Consider the following 19,551-nt stretch of genomic DNA (forward strand, 5'->3'; position numbering starts at 1 on the left):
CTGGAGCAGGGCACGGCTCGATGGGCACCGTGCCCGCTCTCCAGGGCTGGCCACTGTCCCTGTCCCCTCCCGGACAAGGCTCGGCACCGGGCAGCACCTTCCCTTCCCCTTCCCCTCTCCAGGCACACGTTTTGGGCAGGACCCCTCTCTCCCCGCACCCCCCGACCCCTCCACGCTCCCCGGTTTTTGTTTCCAGCCACTTTCCAGCCGCTAGACCTTGTTGGGATGTAAAGAATGTAATTTATCGGGAATTCACTGGCCCATACTTGCCTTTCACTGCTACAAACGACATATCTATAAATATATATATAAATATGGGTTGTTTTCGGACTGGACTACAGTGATTCACTTTCTCTGTTTTTGTTAGAGTTTATTTTATTTGCTGGTGTCGGAGAATCCGCGTGAGAGTGATTTTTTGCTTACAATTAAAGGTGAAATGGCTTTATCCAGCCCGGCTCCGCAACTTTTCTTCCCCCTTGTCCAAAAATCCCCCCGGGCGGCGGCCGGGTCCCTGCAGATGGCGGTGCTGCTCCGAGGAGGACGCGGAGCCTTCCCCGCCTTCCTCCCGCCCCGGCCGGGCTGCGCTGGGGGCCCGCAGGGCGTGTGCGAGCCGAGCCGGGCCGGGACAGCGCGGGCCCGGTCCCGGTGCCCATCCCGGTACCGATCCCCGTCCCACTCCCGATCCCCATCCTAATCCCGATCCCTGTCCCGATCCTGGTTTCGGTTCCGGTACCGATCTCGGTCCCGGTCTCGATCCCGATCCCCATCCTGATCCCCATCCCGGTCCTGATCCCGATCCCGTTCCCCGTCTGGATCCCGATCCTGATCCCTGCCCCAATCCCGATCCTGATTTAGGTTACGGTACCGATCCCGATATCGATCCCGGTGCCTGTCCTGAACCCGGTCCCGATCCCCATCTCAGTCCTAGTCCCGGTCCAGATCCCGAACCCGATCCTGATCCTGGTCCCGATCCCTGTCCTAATCCCGATCCCCATCCTGGTCCCTGTCCTGATCCCGATTTCCATCCCAATCCCGGTCCCCATCCCGGTTCCGGATCCCAGTCCCGATCCCGGTCCCCATCCCGATCCCCATCCCCACCCCGATCCCGGTTCCGGATCCCAGTCCCGGTTCCGGATCCCAGTCCCGGTTCGGATCCCCATCCCGGTTCGGATCCCAATCCCGGTCCCAATCCCGGTCCCGGCGCGATGTGACCGCTCCCGCACCATGTCCCGGCAGCGAGGTACGGGGTGGGGGGGCTCCAAAGGGATGCGAGGCCGGGGGGCACCAACCCAAACCCGGGGGGAAAAGGGGGTTCAGCCCTGGGGGAGGCTGAGGGGGTGCCCGCGAGGGCAGGGAAGGGAAAAGGGGGTTCGGGAATAGAGGAGGGGGTGAAATGGAGGGGGTGGGAGGCGCGGGGGGAAAAGGGGTCGGAGCTGGGGGGGAAGGAGGGATTGAGGTGTCCCCCTGACATTGGGGTGTCCCCCTGAGAATGGCGTGTCCCCCCCGACACTGGGGTGCCATGGCAGCGTAGGGGGGCCACAGCGCCCCTTCCAGCGCCCTCCCAGGGGCAGTTCGGGGGCGCAGCAGCCGCGGGGGGAGCGTCCCCACCCTGCAGCCGTGGCCCGGAGCCTCCGCACATGACGAGTCACGCTGTGGCCGCGAGCGGCTCCCGCAGCCTCCTCTGAGTCATCCCGCGCTGGGCCCGAGCCACCCCCGGGTCACCCCCGCAGCCCCCCGGATAAAACCCCAAAAGGCTGCCCCGAATCGCGCTGGCATCACCCGGGCACCGCCGTTCCCATGGCATCCTCCCCGGGGCCGCGAGGATGAGGATGATGAGGAAGGCACCGTGCTGCTAGAGCTTTGCTAGGAGACGCTCTGTGTGTGTTTGGGGGGCGTTTTCCTCCCGCCCCGCAGATGTTTTCCATCCCGGCCGCTTTCCCTTGGCACGGCAGCGGGCAGCGGGCACCGGGCCAGCGCTCAGGGCAGCCCCTGCACGGGCTGCGGGCACGGCTGGGCACGGCTGGGCACGGATCGCTGCCCCAGCGGCCGGGGGGCAGCGCGGGGGGGGCGCAGCGAGGGCAGAAGGGTGAGAGAGAGGACGGAGATGTCATTGCCGAGGAATTCGGCCTGGGCGGAGGAGAGCACGAAGGGAGGGAGGGAGAGGACGAGCCAGGCGCGCTGGCCAGGGGGGGACAGTCCCCGTGTGCCCCGCAGGTCCCTCCAGCCCGGCCCTGCCCCAGCCCCCGCCGCTTTCCCCGCTGGGAGCGCTTCCCCCCCGTCCCTGCCCCGGTTTCCAGGGAAATCCAGATGTTTGGGCCCCGCTCCGGCGTTGCTCGGCCCGGACTCAGCGCTGCCAGATGTTTCCTCTCCCCTCGGGCTGGGTGTGGGCTCCGCGGCCGGGGATGCGCGGAGGGGACGGGGGGACCCCCGTGCCAGCAGCTCCGGGGTGGGGAGGGGGCTTCACCCACCCTGGGACAGCGTGGAAGGGGGGCTCCTTCCTCTGCCTCACCCAGGGGGTGCCACCGCCTTTTTGGGGTGCACCACATCCCCGTTAACCAGGAGAAATTTGGGATTCATCCCTGGAGAAATCTGAGATTCATTCCCATTAACCTAAAGAAATTTGGGATTCATCCCCATTAACATGAAGAAATTTGGGATTCATCCCCGTTAACCAAGAGAAATTTGGGATTCATCCCTGTTAACCCAGAGAAATTTGGGATTCATCCCAGTTAACCCAGGGAAATTTGGGATTCATCCCCATTAACATGAAGAAATTTGGGATTCATCCCTGGAGAAATTTGGGATTCATCCCCATTAACATGAAGAAATTTGGGATTCATCCCCGTTAACCCAGAGAAATTTGGGATTCATCCCTGTTAACCCAGAGAAATTTGGGATTCATCCCCATTAACATGAAGAAATTTGGGATTCATCCCCGTTAACCAAGAGAAATTTGGGATTCATCCCCGTTAACCTGAAGAAATTTGGGATTCATCCCTGTTAACCCAGAGAAATTTGGGATTCATCCCTGTTAACCCAGAGAAATTTGGGATTCGTCCCTGTTCATCTGGAGAAATTTGGGATTTGTCTCTGTTATCCCAGAGAAATTTGGGATTCGTCCCCATTAACCTGAAGAAATCTGGGATTCATCCCTGTTAATCCAGAGAAATTTGGGATTCATCCCTGCTAACCCAGAGAAATTTGGGATTCGTCCCCGGAGAAATTTGGGATTCATCCCTGTCTGTGCCCTCGGCATTTCAGCCTTCATCAGCTGCTCCAGCCTGCCAGGGCTCCTCATCCTCCTCCTCCTCCTCCTCCTCCTCCTCTGCACGTGCAGCAGCAACCGGGAACAAACCGGGAACAAACCGGCTCTGTCAGCGCGACAGAGGAGCCTTCATCCCCCCAGGGCCCCCTCCTCATCCTCCCCCGGTGCCCCCGCACTCCTCAATGGCCGGATTGTGCCCGCCCGGGGCAGGTGCCACAGAAGGGCAGGGCTGGTGGGAGTGGGCACGTACCCGCCATGGCATCGGGGACATCCCCTGGCATCGGGGACATCCCCATGGCATCGGGGACCCTCCATGGAATCGGGGTCCCTCCATGGCATCGGGGACACCCCCATGGCATCGGGGACCCTCCATGGAATCGGGGTCCCTCCATGGAATCAGGAACATCCCCATGGCATCGGGGACACCCCCATGGCATCGGGGACACCCCCATGGCATCGGGGACACCCCCATGGCATTGGGGACACCCCATGGCATCGGGGACCCTCCATGGAATCGGGAACACCCCCATGGCATCGGGGACATCCCCATGGCATCGGGGACCCTCCATGGAATCGGGGACCCTCCATGGAATCGGGGACACCTCATGGCATTGGGGACACCCCAAGGCATCAAGGACACCCTATGGCATCGGGGACACCCCCATGGTATTTGGGACACCCCCACGGCAGCAGGGAACCCCCATGACATCGGGAGACACCCGATGATATTGGGAACCTCCCATGGCATCAGGGACCCCCCCCATAGCATCAGGATCCTCCTATGGCATCGGGGACCCCTCACGGCATGGGGGCCACCCCATGGCATTGAGGACCCTCCATGGCATCGAGGACCCTCCGTGGCATCGGGGCCACCCCATGGCATCAGGGACGCCTCACAGCATCGGGGACATCCCAAGGCGTTGGGGTCCCCCCATGGCATCACTATCCCTCCATGGCACTGGGGACACCCCCATGGCATTGGGGACCCTTCATGGCATTGGGGACATCTCCACAGCATCATGGTCCCCCCACAATATTGGGGTCCCCCTATGGCATCAGGGACACCCTTTGGCATCGGGACACCCCCATGGCATCAGGGACCTCCTATGGCATTGGGGACACTCCCAGGGCATCAGGGACACCCCCATGGCATTGGAGACACCCCACAGCATCAGGGACCCCCTATGGCACTGGGGACACCCCCAAGGAATTGGAGACCCCTCATGGCACAAGGGACACCCCCAAGGCTTTGGGGACACCCCCATGGAATCGGGGACCCTCCATGGCATCAGGGACACCCCCATGACACAGGGGCACCCCATGACATCGGGGACGTCCCATGGCATCGAGGCCTCCCACGACATCGGGGATCCCTCATGACATCAGGGACACAGCCATGGCATCAGGGACACCCCCATGACACGGGGGCACCCCATGATATCGGGGGCCCCTCCATAGCATTGAGGACCCCCCTAGCCGTGCCCAGTGCAGGTGCCAGGGCTGGGCACCCATGCCCACACGGTGCTCCGGGATGCGGTGTCACATCTCTGTCACTGTCCCTGTCCCTGTCCCCTGCAGACCTGGACAAGCTGCTGTCAGACCTGCGCTCCTTCCTGCTCCTCCTGGACCGCGAGAGCCTCAGCGCTGCCGCTCGGGCCAAGAAAAAATCGGTGTGGGAGCTGCTGGGGCGGCTGCAGGGCCCGGGTGAGTGAGGGGCTGGGGCTGGGGGTGAAAGGTTTTGTACTGGATTGGTTAGTGAGAATCAGAATATTCAACGCAGAAGAAGATTTATTGTGTTGTAACGGGAACTTTGCTGTCTTACCCCTTTTACTCTCTTCCCCTCTCCTCTCTCAGGCCTGCTCTGAGCTGTGCCTGGCAGCTCCCAGCAGGGCCCTGCACCCAGGCCCTTTGCAATAACCCCCAAATTCCATGACCAGAAGAAGATTTATTGTATTGTAACAGGAACCTTGCCCTCTGATCCTCTCTTTTACTCTCTCATTCTCTCTTTACCACACTCCTGCCTTCTCTCTCTTTATCTCTCTCTCCCTCTTTGGGGCCTGCTCTGAGCTGTGGCTGCAGCTCCAAACAAGGCCCTCACATGCACCCTGGCCCTTTGCAATAAACCCCAAGTTTCAAGCCCAGAAGAAGATTTATTGTATTGTAATGGGAATCTCTCCCTCTCATCCTCTTTATCTCTCTCTTCACCTTTCTCCCCCTTTGAGGCCTGCTCTGAGCTGTGGCTGCAGCTCCAAACAAGGCCCCTGCACCCAGGCCCTGTGCAATAAACCCCAAATTCCAGAACCAGAAGTAGATTTATTGTATTGTAATGGGAACCTCTATCTCTCATCCTCTTTAGCACTCTCTTTACCTCTCTTTCTCTCTCTTGGGCCTGCTCTGAGCTGTGCCTGGCAGCTCCCAGCAGCGCCCTTTGCAATAAATCCAAATTCCAAGCCCTGGCTGCAGAGATCTCTCTTCTCCATTCATCCCCACCATCCTACCCCTGACACTCCCACAAGGATGGGGCGGAGAGGGTTATTAGGGTTAGGAGTATGGACGCGTTCAGGACCAGTGGGAGGTCCATGACTCTCCCTTGGCCTTGCCCCCTTGCAGCAGAGGATGCCGAGTACATGATCATGCGCTGCCTCTCGCCCTCCCCAGGGCCCCCGCAGGGCCAGGCCAGCCCGGGTGAGTCCCACCAACCCAATTTCCTCCTCCACGTGTGTTTTGGGCGTCCCCGACCCCTCAGCACCCCCCAGCACCCCTCAGCACCCCAGCACGGAGCTGCTTTTCCCCGCAGGCTCCGGGAGCGCAGATGCAGAGGGAGGCAGAGCCCAGCCGGGCCCACACGGAGCGGTGAGAAGGGAAATGAGGGGCTGGGGGGCATCAGGGGGGCTCAGAGGGGTGGGAAAAGGGGCAGAGAGGGGCTGGAGGGGCTCAGGGGGGGCAGCAAGGGGCTGGGGGGATCAGAGGGTGGCAGAGTGGGCAGTGGGATCTGGGGGGATCAGGGTGTGAGAGAGGGGGTACCAAGGGCCTTGGGGGGCTCAGGTGGGCACTGAGGGGTTTGGGGGGCTCAGGGGGTGGGAGAGGAGCACTGAGGGGGCTCAATAGGGTGGGAGAGGGGATACTGAGGGGCTCAGGGGCTCAGGGTGGGCAGCAGGAGCTGGAGGGCTCAGAGGCTGGGAGAGAGGGGCCCATTCCATGCCCGGGATGGCACCGCTGGCCAACCTTGCTGGCAGCGAGGGTCCAACCAGACCAGAAGGTTTTTTGGTGCCCACCTGCCTCCGGACCCTGTGAGGTTCCCCGGGGGAAGGCAGCACATCTGGAACCCCCCTGTACCCCCAGAACAAGGAGCCTGGCGCCCCCCCGAGACCCCCGAACCCCCCAGCCCCTCCAACCGATGACTCCTACGAGGACACCGAACCCCCCGGGCACGGCAGCACCGGTGAGATCCCCCCGCGCCCCCTCCCCAGCGCCCCCCACCCACCCATCCCTGACCCCATCCCCGCTCCCAGGCGGCGGCGACAGCGACAGCAGCCACTACGAGTCGTACGGAGAGGAGGAAGAGGAGGAGGAGGAGGGGGGGGTGAAGGACCGGGCTCATTACCTGCGCTCCAGCAGCGAGGCCGAGCCCCCCGGGCGCCCCGAGCCGCAGCTCTGCGGGTTCCTCTGGAGGAAGCGCTGGCTGGGACAGTGGGCAAAGCAGCTCTTCATCGTCAGGGAGCACGTGCTGCTGGTGAGGAGGGTGGAGGAAGGCGTGGAGGGGGGAGATGGAACAGGAAAGCCTAATCAATATGATTGTCTGGCAAAATATTTTGAGAATATGGAAATTATAAGCGAGATTGAAATGAAAGCAAGTTTAGGTGAACCAGGATTGACAGACGCACAGACAGACAGGTGGAGTGTTGGGGAAGATGAAAAGGAATGCCCTATAAATATGATTTTGAGAATATGGAAACTATAAGCGAGATGGAAATGAAAGCAAGCTTTGAGATCCCTCAGTTACTGAACAACTGGAAAACAATGGTGTGGCTGGCTGAAGGTGATCCCCTTTTGATGGAACAACACCCTCTGCTTGCAGACAGGCCCAAGGGTCAGAGCAGCCCCTACAGCTTGGCAGAAGGGCCCAAAGAGGAGTTTTTAGGGTTTAAAATGTAACACAGGATGGTAATGTAATGATTCTTATAGGCTGTATGGAAATGCTGTAGGATTTGTATCTTGTACTGGATTGGTTAGTGAGAATCAGAATATTCAACACAGAAGAAGATTTATTGTATTGGAACGGGAACTTCTCCCTGGTACCCCTTTTACTCTCTTACCTCCCTTACTCTCTTCCCCTCTCATCCTCTCTCCCCCTCTCCTCTCTCAGGCCTGCTCTGAGCTGTGGCTGCAGCTCCAAACAAGGCCCCTGCACCCAGGCCCTTTGCAATAACCCCAAATTCCACGACCAGAAGAAGATTTATTGTATTGTAATGGGAACCTCACTCTCTCATTGTGTTTACCACTCTCTTTACCTCTCTTTCTCTCTTTCTGGCCTGCTCTGAGCTGTGCCTGGCAGCTCCCAGCAGGGCCCTTTGCAATAAACCCCAAATTCCACCACCTGCCTTCAGAGATCTCTCATCTCCATCCATCCAGACCATCCCACCCCCTGACACTCCTACAGATGGGGAGGGGTCTCTGTGCCCCCTCCGAGCCCCCCTGACCCCTCTGTGCCCCCGCAGTGTTTCAGGTGCGCCGCTGACCTGCAGCCTGTGCTGGAGCTGGACCTGCGCGGCTGCCGCGTCACCGCCAAGGAGCAGCGGGGCAAGAAGATGCCGCACGCCCTGAAGGTGACAGGGACAGCAGGAGAGGTGCTGGTCATCGGCTTCCAGAGCCGGCAGCAGGCCGAGGACTGGAGGAAGGTTTGGAGGTGTTGCAGCCGGGCAGGAGCGGGGTGGGCAGGGGGATGCCGCTGGCTGGGGGCTGTGTATGTCACAGACATCTTTTATAGAAAATCTTTTCCTTAAGATTTTTTCCTCCTGAGAAGCTGAGAGGCCTCAGGAGCAAAATGTAAGCAATGGTTATCTGCTGCTGTGGAATGCAACAGGTGGATCTTTGATTAGCCCATGTTAGATGTTTGTAATTAATGGCCAATTACAGCCCAGCTAGCTTAGACAGAGAGCCAAGCCACAAACCTTTGTGATCATTCTTTCTTTTTCTATTCTTAGCCAGCCATCTGATGAAACCTTGTCTTCTATTCTTTTAGTATAGTTTTAATGTAATATATATCATAAAATGATAAATCAAGCCTTCTGAAACATGGAGTCAGATCCCCATCTCCTCCCCAGTCAGAAAACCCCTGTGAACACTCACACTGTGTACAAATCACAAACGGGACAGGACTGCTGGGAACGAGCCTTGAGCTGTTTTATTTTCCAGCATCAGCCTCATTCCATGATTATGACAATGGGAAGATGCCAGCAGCTCACATCCCAGCCAGCAGACCCAGAATTTAATGTTACAACTCACTTTATAAGTTTTTTGACCGATGACACAAAGCAAAAGCACATTGACAGTAGTTCTATCCAGCCACTATAAGCACAGGTACCTTTGGTTAAAACAATGCTTGCTTATTTCAAATACAATACTTACTTGTAAGCCTTAAAACACAACACACAGAGCTCCATTATTAAGCTTAGAACTTCCTAATATCTCTCTAGATAAACTTTTCTGTAGCTTAGGGAGTTATTCTAGCCAAGTGTTAATACACAGACCATTGTTCTATTTGTCCTTGCTTTTCTACATTTTACATCATTTTTCTGCTGACCAATCTCATGGCTGCTGCTTAACTCTTATCACAGTTCTGCCGCCTCTGAAGCCTGCCTTTTGCAGCTTTCCCAAAACCCTCTGATTTTGTGGATTCCCCCAGGGGAAATGGGGGTGTGGTGCTCCCGGGGTGTGTCCCCATTCCCTTCTCGGGGCTGTGAGGAGCGTTTTGGGGTGCAGCGCTGCCCGTTTCCCTCGGCAGGTGATCGAGGAGGTGAGCAGCGACGCCCCGAGCGGGCTGGCGGCGCTCAGCGTCCCTGCGTCACCTTCCTCGAGGCTCAGCAGGGTGAGTTTGTCCCCCAGGAAACCCGGGAATGGCGCAGGACCCCGACCCCAAATCCTGGGCTCCTTTTGGGGAGGGGGTCAGGAATGCTCCCCAATCCTTTATCCCATGCTCCTTTTGGGGAGGGGGCCAGGAATACACCCCAACCCCAAATCCTGTGCTCCTTTTGGGGTCAGGGTCAGGAATACACCCCAACCCCTTATCTGTGCTCCTTTTGGGGAGGGGGTCAGGAATGCACCCCAACCCCTTATCCTGTGCTCCTTTTGGGGAGGGGGTCAGGAATACACCCCAACCCCAAATCCTGTGCTCCTTTTGGGGAGGGGGTCAGGAATACACCCCAACCCCAAATCCTGGGCTCCTTTTGGGGAGGGGGTCAGGAATGCACCCCAACCTCTTATCCTGGTCTCCTTTTGGGGTCAGGGCTCAGGAATACACCCCAACGCCTTATCCTTGTCTCCTTTTGGGGAGGGGGTCAGGAATACACCCCAACCCCATATCTGGGCTCCTTTTGGGGAGGGGGTCAGGGTCAGGAATACACCCCAACCCCAAATCCTGGGCTCCTTTTGGGGAGGGGGTCAGGAATACACCCCAACCCCATATCCTGTGCTCCTTTTGGGGCAGGGCTTAGGAATACACCCCAACCCCATATCTGTGCTCCTTTTGGGGAGGGGGTCAGGAACACACCCCAACCTCTTATCCTTGTCTCCTTTTGGGAGGGGTCAGGAATACACCCCAACCCCTCACTGCTCCTTTTGGGGAGGGGGCCAGGAATACACCCCAACCCCTCATCCCATGTTCCTTTTGGGTCAGGGGGTAGGAACACACCCCCAACCCCAAATCTGTGCTCCTTTTGGGGAGGGGGTCAGGGTCAGGAATGCACTCCGACCCCAAATCCTACACTCTTTTTGGGGAGGGGGTCAGGAATACACTCCAACCCCTCATCCCACGTTCCTTTTGGGTCAGGGCTCAGGAACACACCCCAAACCCATATCTGGGCTCCTTCTGGGGAGGGGGTCAGGGTCAGGAATACACCCCGACCCCAAATCCCACACTCCTTTTGGGGAGGGGGTCAGGAACACACCCCAACCCCATATCCTGTGCTCCTTTTGGGGAGGGGGTCAGGGTCAGGAATACACCCCAACCCCAAATCCTGTGCTCCTTTTGGGAGGGGGTCAGGGTCAGGAATACACTCCGACCCCAAATCCCATGCTCCTTTTGGGGTCAGGGTCAGGAATGCACCCCAACCCCAAATTCCGGGCTCCTTTTGGGGTGAGGGTCGGTGTGCAGGGGGCTGAGACCGCACCGAGCTGGGTTCTCATCCTGCCGCACCCCAGCTCGGCAAGGAGGAAGAGGAGGATGAGAATGGCTGCCGGCAGAGCCCTGCACGCAGCCCGCGGCACGGAGAGGACGCCAAAGGAGGTGGGGGCTGCAAAAGGGCCGGGGTTTGGGGGGGCTGCGAGGGGTTGGTAATTCATCGATTGTCCAGGGATGGTAATAGGAGAGCTGGGAACATTATTGAGGTGAGGATTAGTGGGATTCCTAGGAGCGATGGGCTTGAAAATTGGCCAAAGAAGCTTCAGTTCATGGGCAGATTCAGGGGGTAGAGCTTGGAGCGATGGGTGGTTTGCTAGAGGGGGGATTTATTGATATGAATGACAGAAGTTTGGGTCGGATAATTAAAGAGAAAGTGAGTCATGACGCGAGCATGATAAAAAATCGGGGGCTGGGGTTTAGTTGAGGCAAATCATTAATGAAGGGGAAAACCCTCTTTATTTAGCTTAAAAGCCTAATGCTGGTTCATAGCTTTTTAATGGTTAGGATGATATTAGAGAGGATCAGCTTTCGAAATTGGCGAGTGGGGTTCGGGGGGTGCTGTCCCCCAGTGGGGGCTGCAAAAGGCGGGGGTTTGGGGGTTCCGCCCTCGGGGGGGGGCTGCGAGGGGCCGGGGTTTGGGGGTTGCTGGGGGGCTGCAGCGGGTTGGGGTGTGGGGGGGCTGCGAGGGGCCGGGGTTTGGGGGTGCTGCCCTTGGGGGGGGCTGCGAGGGGCCGGGTTTGGGGGTTCCGCCCTGAGGGGGGCTGCGAGGGGCCGGGTTTGGGGGTGGCCTTGTTAGAGGGGCCGGGATTTGGGGGTGCTGCCCTTGGGGGGGCTGCGAGGGGCCGGGTTTGGGGGTTCGCCCTCGGGGGGGCTGCGAGGGGCCGGGGTTTGGGGGTGCTGCCCCATGGGGGTTGTAAAGGGCCGGGGTTCTGGGGGTGCCTGTGAGGGGCTGGGGTTCGGGGGGTGCCTCTCCCGGTAGGGGCTGCAGACAGCCGGGATTTGGGGGTGCCGCTGACCAGGGTTACGAGGGGCCGGGGTTCGGGGGGGCTGCGAGGGGCCGGGGGGTGCCCGAATGTCCCCAGGGGGCTGCAAAGGGCCGGGGTTTGGGGGATGATGCCCCCGGGGGAGGGTGCGAGGTTCCGGGGTTTGGGGGTCTCGCTGACCGGGGGGCCCGCAGGGTTCCTGGCCGTGCGGCTGCGGGGCCGCTGGCAGGGCCTGTGGTGCGCGGTCCGGCACGGAGCCCTGCGCATGTTCCCGGAGCCCGGCAGCGCCCAGCGCCCCGTGTGCGCCCTGCGCCTGGACGGCTGCGAGGTGACCCCCGGGGCGGCCGCCGGGTCCCCCCAGAACCTCCGGATCCGAATCGCCCAGCGCGGCCGGGAGCTCGCCCTGCTGCAGGTGAGGGACACCAGGGTAGCCTCTGTCACTCCCGGGGGGCACCTGCGCCCTGTCTAGGGGGGCACCCATGAGCCCAGACCCTGCCCGGGGGCACCCATGAGCCCAGACCCTTCCTGGGGGACCCATGAGCCAGACCCTGCCCTGGGGCACCCATGAGCCCAGACCCTGCCCTTTGGGGTACCCTATGAGCCCAGACCCTGCCCGGGGGCACCCATGAGCCCAGACCCTATCCAGGTGTGCCCCCTGAGCCCAGATCCTGCCCGTGGGCTCCCCTGACCCAGACCCTGCCCTGAGGACAACTCCTGAGCCCAGACTCTGTCCAGGGGCGCCCCCCAAGCCCAGATCCTGCCTGGGGGCACCCCTGAGCCCAGACCCTGCCCTGGCGGACACCCCTGAGCCCAGACCCTGCCGGGGAGCACCCCTTGAGCCCAGACCCTTCCCTTTGGGGTACCCCTTGAACCCAGACCCTGCCCGGGGGCACCCCTGAGCCCAGACCCCATGCCCCTGCATTGGTGGGTACCACCTTGCAACTGACCAGACCTGCCGGGCACCCCCTGAGCCCAGACCGTGCCCTGGGGGGCACCCCTAGAACCCCCGCCCCTGGCCCTGGGGGTGCCCCCTGAACCCCGCCCCTGCCCCCCCAGGCCCGTTCGGACGAGGAAAGGGAAGCGTGGCTGAAGACCCTGCAGGCCAGGGGAGCAGTGGAGCCAAAGAAGGGCGGTGGGCCCCCGCCGAGACCCCCCAGGCCGAGCAGCCGCCCCGCTGCCGGGTAAGGACCTGGGGACCCCCCGGCCCTCCCGCTCCGGGCGGGGTGCGGGGGTAACGCGACCCCTCTGCCCTCAGGGGGCTGCTGCTGCGCCGGGTGCCCACCCCCAACGCCTACATGGACGATCCCTCCGGGCAGGGACCAGCTGAGACCCCCAAACAGCTCCACTCCAACGCGGAGCGGCTGCAGCAGCTGGTAACATCTGCCGGGGGTCTGTGCCCCCCATTCCTGCCCCTCAGCGTGGGGGGATCCACTCCCACTCCCACCAGCCCCTTACCCACGGGTCTCTCCCGGCCTTCCTTCGGCAGCAGCAGAGCCTGGACCGGGCAGCGCAGGGGCAGCGCCCGAGAGCCGCGTCTGCCGTGCCCAGCTGTGCCAGCAGCAATGCCCTGGGTGGTGCCCGGCCCGGGCAGGCAGGTGAGAGGGCGGGGTGTGCCCACCTTCCCTGGCTCCACGGGCTGGGATGGGAGATGGGATTTTTGTGTCCTTGCCCTGTTCTTCCTCTTCCCTTCCTCCTGATCATCCTTTCTCTTGCCTTTCTCCCCAGTGTTCCTCCTTTGCTCTGTCTCCCCTTCCCTTCCCTTCCCTTCCCTTCCCTTCCCTTCCCTTCCCTTCCCTTCCCTTCCCTTCCCTTCCCTTCCCTTCCCTTCCCTTCCTTCCCTTCCCTTCCCTTCCTTCCCTTCCCTTCCCTTCCCTTCCCTTCCCTTCCCTTCCCTTCCCTTCCCTTCCCTTCCCTTCTTCCCTCCCTTCCCTTCCCTTCCCTTCCCTTCCCTTCCCTTCCCTTCCCTTCCCTTCCCTTCCCTTCCCTTCCCTTCCCTTCCCTTCCCTTCCCTTCCCTTCCCCCTGATCAGCCTTTCTCTCCCCTTCCTCCTCACCCTCCTTCCTCCTCTCTTCCTTCTGATCATCCTTTCTCTTCCTCTTGACCCTTCCTCCTCTTCCCTCCCTCCCCGCCATCTCCCTGCCCTTCCTCCTGACCACTCCTCCTCTTCCCTCCCTGCCCAGCTCTCCGTGCCAGGCCTGCCAGTGCCCAGCTGCCCCAGGACAGCCCCAGCGTGCAGAGCCGGGACCTGTGCCAGTCCCAGCACACCCGGACCCTGCCCCAGAGGAGGGGGACGCGGGAAGGGCTCGATGTCCTCGTCGGTAGGAGCACTCAGGGGCTCTGGGGATCTCTTCCAGACAGGTCTTATGAGCTCTCCGAGAAATATTTCACACCCAAAGTAGCATAAAATCAGCTGGATGGCTTCTGTAGTAGTGTTAGAAACAGTAAAGTTTTAATAGAAGGCAAAATAACAAAGCTCTTTACAGAGAAAAGCCGAGCTGAGGGCAAAAAGCTTTTGCTCCTGGTAAAACACCCTACAAAAACCATTTGTTCTTTTGTTCTCTTCTTTTTCTAGTAAATTGCTTAAGCGAGGCTTTTTAGCTTCTGTCCCATTGGCTGTCCAAAAGATTGAAGTAAAGTCCCCATAAAATAGTGAGAACATGGAGTCAGATGCATCATTCCACCTTTGTTGGGGCATTTCCCAGCAAATACAAAATTCTGTCTACAGAGAGCACATCCCTGCATTCTGGGTCGGGCACTGCCCACTCCTGGCCGGGCACTGCCCACTCCTGCAGGCACTGCCCAGTCTGTATGGGAAGTGCCCATTCTGGGTTGGCACTGCCCACTCTGGGTCAGGCGCTGTCCATTCCTGTCTGGCACTGCCCACTGTGGCCTGGCACTGCCCACTCTGGGTCGGGCACTGCCCACTCCTGGCCGGGCACTGCCCACTCTGGGCTGGGAAGTGCCCATTCTGGGGTTGGGCACTGCCCACTCTGTGGTCAGGCGCTGTCCACTCCTGCCTGGGCACTGCCCACTCCTGGCCAGGCACTGCCCACGCTGGGCTGGGCACTGTCCATTCTGGGGTCAATCACTGCCCACTCGGGGTTGGGCACTGCCCACTCCTGGCCAGGCACTGCCCACTCTGGGCTGGGAAGTGCCCATTCTGGGGTTGGGCACTGCCCACTCTGTGGTCAGGCGCTGTCCACTCCTGGCCAAGGCACTGCCCACTCTGGTATGGGCACTGTCCATTCTGGGGTCAGTCACTGCCCACTCTGGGTCGGGCACTGCCCATTCCTGGCTGGGCACGCCTACTCCTGGCCAGGCACTGCCCACTCTGGTATGGGCACTGTCCATTCTGGGGTCAGTCACTGCCCACTCTGGGTCGGCATGCCCATTCCTGCTGGCTCCTACTCCTGGCCAGGCACTGCCCACTCTGTATGGGCACTGTCCATTCTGGGGTTGGGCACTGCCCACTCTGGGTTGAGCACTGCCCATTCTGGGTCAGGCGCTGCCCACTCTGTGCCCCCTCCTGGCCCGGCACTGCCCACTCTGTGATCGGGCACTGCCCACTCTGGGGCCACACTGGGCCGGGCAATGCCCACTTTGTGGCCACTCTGGGTTGGGCACTGCCCACTCTGTGGCCACTCTGGGCTGGGCACTGCCCACTCTGGGGTTGGGCACTGCCCACTCCTGCCTGGGCACTGCCTACTCCTGGCCAGGCACTGCCCACTCTGGTAGGGGCACTGTCCATTCTGGGGTCAGTCACTGCCCACTCTGGGTTGAGCACTGCCCATTCCTGGCTGGGCACTGCCCACTCCTGGCCAGGCACTGCCCACTCTGGTATGGGCACTGTCCATTCTGGGGTTGGGCACTGCCCACTCTGGGTTGAGCACTGCCCATTCTGGGTCAGGCGCTGCCCACTCTGTGCCCCCTCCTGGTCCGGCACTGCCCACTCTGTGGCCACTCCTGGCTGGGCACTGCCCATTCTGTGCCCTCTGGGTCAGACACTGTTCACTCCTGGCTGGGCACTGCCCACTCCTGGCCGGAGCAGCGGGCAGGGCTGTGGTGCCCGGCCCTGGCAGTGCTCCCGCTGTCCTTGCAGGGCACAGAGCCTTTCCCAGGCTGGAGCAGCAGGAGCAGGGGCAGCTGGAGCGGGGCGTGCAGGGCAGGCCGAGAGCCGGCTCCGAGATGAACCTGCTGGCGCTCGGGAAGTCCCTCAAGGGTCACATCGCTGCCACCGCCGGCTCGGCTGGCTCCGAGGTGGGGACACCGAGGTTTGAATTACAGGATTCCCTGAATTTCAGGGCTGGTGAGGTTTGGAGGGCACCTCTCACCCTTTTTCTGTTGTTTTTCCCTCAGGGATCGTTCCTCAGGCCGCTGCTGAAGCGCACCACGTCAGCCAAGAGCGCCCTGAGGCCGCCGCCGTCCCCGGTCGTGGCGGGGAAGGGAAATGTGATGAGGAAGACAAAGGTAAATTCTGGATCAGGTGTCTGGGTTTGGAAAGGCAGGTGTCTGCTGAGGAAGGCAGGAGCCTCCCCTGAAATGGAAAATGTAAAACCCCATCTGTGACCATGTTCACAGGATGAGGGAAGAGACGAGGATGTGACTCCACGTTTCAGAAGGCTTGATTTATTATGTTATTATATATATTATATTAAAACTATTCTAAAATAATAGAAGAAAGGATTTCATCAGAAGGCTGGCTAAGAATAGAAAAAGAAGGAATGAATAACAAAAGCTTGTATCACGGACTCTCTGTCTGAGCCAGCTGACTGTGATTGGCCATAAATTAGAAACAACCCCATGAGACCAATCACAGATGCACCTGTTGCATTCCACACAGCAGATAACCATTGCTTACATTTTGTTCCTGAGGCCTCTCAGTTTTTCAGGATAAAAAATCCTAAGGAAAGGATTTTTCGTAAAAGATGTCTGTGACACCCCCTCCCTCTGGATTATTATAAATTTTAAATTAAGGGACTTGCAGGCAAAACTATGGGAGCAGGAATAACAGTTCTTTATTAGGGAAGAAAATAAAAAATAAAATGAAATAAACAATGCAGTGAACTAAACCAACCCTGCCAGAGTCAGAACCCAGCCTGACACCCTGTGGGTCAGGGTGTTGGCAGCAGTGCCATTGGAATTGTGGCTCAGCCCTCCTGCAGTGCCAGGGCTGGTTCTGCTGGAGCAGGATCCTGGACAAGGGTGGAGTCTCCTCTGGAGATCCAGGGGCAGAGGCAGCTGCTGCTCCTCTGGGGAATCCAGCAGAGAAAAGCCCTGCTGTTATTCCTAGAAACTCAAGATTATATCCAGGTAGGAATGCTTGGCTCCTCCCTCTGAGCAGAGCTGTGCTGTTATCCCAGAATCCCCAGATTATATCCAGGTAGGAATGCTTGGCTGGTGTCCCAGAATCCCCAGATTATATCCAGGCAGGAATGCTTGGCTGGTGTTCCAGAATCCCCAGATTATATCCAGGCAGGAATGCTTGGCTGGTGTTCCAGAATCTCCAGATTATATCCAGGCAGGAATGCTTGGCTGGTGTTCCAGAATCCCCAGGTTATATCCAGGCAGGAATGCTTGGCTGGTGTTCCAGAATCTCCAGATTATATCCAGGCAGGAATGCTTGGCTGGTGCTCCAGAATCCCCAGATTATATCCAGGTAGGAATGCTTGGTTGGTGTTCCAGAATCCCCAGATTATATCCAGGCAGGAATGCTTGGCTGGTGCTCCAGAATCCCCAGATTATATCCAGGCAGGAATGCTTGGCTGGTGTTCCAGAATCCCCAGATTATATCCAGGCAGGAATGCTTGGCTGGTGCTCCAGAATCCCCAGATTATATCCAGGCAGGAATGCTTGGCTGATGTTCCAGAATCCCCAGATTATATCCAGGCAGGAATGCTTGGCTGGTGTTCCAGAATCTCCAGATTATATCCAGGCAGGAATGCTTGGCTCCTCCCTCTGGGCTCACATCTCCCAATGGGATGCTGTAGTTCTTATCAGCCATGCAGGGACATTCAATGGCCTCTTATCAGCAGATAAGGGAGGAGTAGGTGTGGAAGAGATAAGGAAAGCTGCCCACTGAACAAAAGCCAGCTGCCATGCAGATGGCAAACAGAACACAATTTGCTTGGCAATCCAGGACAGAAGGGTTTAGGGGATCCTACACAACAGGGAAATGAGGGATTGACCCCCCAAATTTAATTTGTCCAGGAATGGGAGATGAAATCTGCGATGTGAGCACCACGGAGTCTCCCAGAGAACATCGGGCCGCGCGTGGATCGTGCAGGACCAGCCTGGGATCAGCCTGGAATTTGAATTTTACCCACCATATCAACGCTACCACTACGCACATCTATTTTTATATCCAGATATATCGACGCACACATATCAGCTCCCCACCTGGGGCTCTCCTGCCTCTCCCTGCTGCATCCCCACCTCCTTTTTGGGGTGCACAACTTCAGAAGCTGCTGGCTCTGTCCACACCCCAAATTTCCAGGGATGGGTGTGGATAAACCCCGGGGGACCCAGATTTATTTGGGAGGGATCCGATTCCATTCCCTGCAGTCAGCGGGACCCGGGCTGGGCCCTGGGTGCTTTTCCAACAGCTGTGCTTGTCAGGGCTTGGTTTGAATTGGAGAAATGTTATATTATTTTTTTTTTTTAGAGAATTAAAAAATAAATGTTGTAAAACTTGAGGTTTATGGGAAAGGGTGAGCTGGGAAGAGGGGGTGCCCTTGTCCTTATCCTGGTGAGTGTGGGCTCCATCCTGGGGAAGGAGTTTGTGGGGTCAGTCCTGATTCCAGGGAGGGAATCTGTGGGGTCAATCCCCATCCTATTAAAGGGGTTTATGGGGTCCATCCCAGTGAAGGAGTTTACAGGGTCCATCCCCATCCTGATTGAAGGGGTTTGTGGGGTCCATCCCCATCCTGATCAAGGAGTTTGTGGGGTCAGTCCTGATTCCTGGGAAGGAATTTGTGGGGTCCATCCCCATCCTGGTTGAAGGGGTTTGTGGGGTAAATCCCAACCTCAGGGAAGGAGTTTCGGGGGGGGTATGCTGATCCCAAGGAAGGAGTTTGTGGTGTCAATCCTGATCCCAGTGAAGGGGTTTATGGGCTTCATCCCCATCTCAGTGAAGGGGTTTGTGGGATCAGTCCTGATCCCAGGGAAAGAATTTGTGGTTAAAGGGGTTTATGGGCTCCATCCCTGTGAAGGGGTTTGTGGACTCCATCCCTATCTTGGTAGAGGGGTTTATGAGGTCAATCCCAACCCCAGGGAAAGAGTTTGTGGGGTCCATCCCCATCCTGGTAAAGGGGTTTGTGGGGTCAGCCCCGACCCCAGTGAAGGGGTTTGTGGGGTCAGTCCCAATCCCAAGGAAGGAGTTTGTGGGGGTATCCTGATCATGGTGAAAGGGTTTGTGGAGTCAATCCTGATCCCAGGGAAGGAGCTTCTAGGAGGTATCCTGATCCTGCTCAAAGGAGTTTGTGGGGTCCATCCCCATTCCAGTGAAGGAGTTTGTGGGGTCAATCCGAACTTTAGGGAAGGAGTTTGTGGGGTATCCTGATCCTGGGGAAAGGGTTTGTGGGGTCCATCCCCATCCTGGTGAAGGGGCTTGTGGCATCAATCCCGATTCTGGTGAAGGAATTTGTGGGGTCCATCCGCAGTGGGTTGATGCCCCCTCTGCAGTGTGTGGGGTTTGTTCCCATCCCGGTGTGTGGGGTCAATCCCGATCCCAAGGAAAGAGTTTTTGGGAGGTATCCTGATCCCGGTGAAGGGGTTTGTGGGGTCAGTCCCGATCCCAGCGAAGGAGATAGTGGAGGGTATCCTGATCTTGGCGCAAGGAGTTTGTGGGGTCCACCTGGGGTGGGTTGATGCCCCCGCCCCGGAGTGTGGGGTTTGTTCCCACCCCA

At 58.9% G+C, this 19,551-nt stretch overlaps 1 protein-coding gene across 1 annotated transcript; it reads left to right on the forward strand.

Annotated features, from left to right (window-relative positions):
* The first annotated feature begins 567 nt into the window (after nucleotides 1–567).
* Nucleotides 568–18,275, forward strand: LOC135456819 (actin filament-associated protein 1-like 2). The gene is made up of 17 exons (XM_064730932.1): nucleotides 568–1,240; nucleotides 4,844–4,969; nucleotides 5,876–5,950; nucleotides 6,063–6,118; nucleotides 6,608–6,707; nucleotides 6,778–6,998; nucleotides 7,984–8,163; nucleotides 9,270–9,353; nucleotides 10,685–10,769; nucleotides 11,842–12,059; nucleotides 12,704–12,828; nucleotides 12,903–13,020; nucleotides 13,134–13,242; nucleotides 13,828–13,965; nucleotides 15,747–15,904; nucleotides 16,004–16,114; nucleotides 17,855–18,275. Exons 1-17 carry the CDS (start codon nucleotides 1,225–1,227, stop codon nucleotides 17,879–17,881), a joined length of 1,947 nt encoding a protein of 648 aa, XP_064587002.1. The 5' UTR covers nucleotides 568–1,224; the 3' UTR covers nucleotides 17,882–18,275.
* The last annotated feature ends 1,276 nt before the right edge of the window (nucleotides 18,276–19,551 follow it).

The sequence above is a fragment of the Zonotrichia leucophrys genome, chromosome 22 (genome assembly GCF_028769735.1).
Source record: "Zonotrichia leucophrys gambelii isolate GWCS_2022_RI chromosome 22, RI_Zleu_2.0, whole genome shotgun sequence".
In the NCBI taxonomy this organism is placed as follows: Eukaryota; Metazoa; Chordata; class Aves; order Passeriformes; family Passerellidae; genus Zonotrichia; species Zonotrichia leucophrys.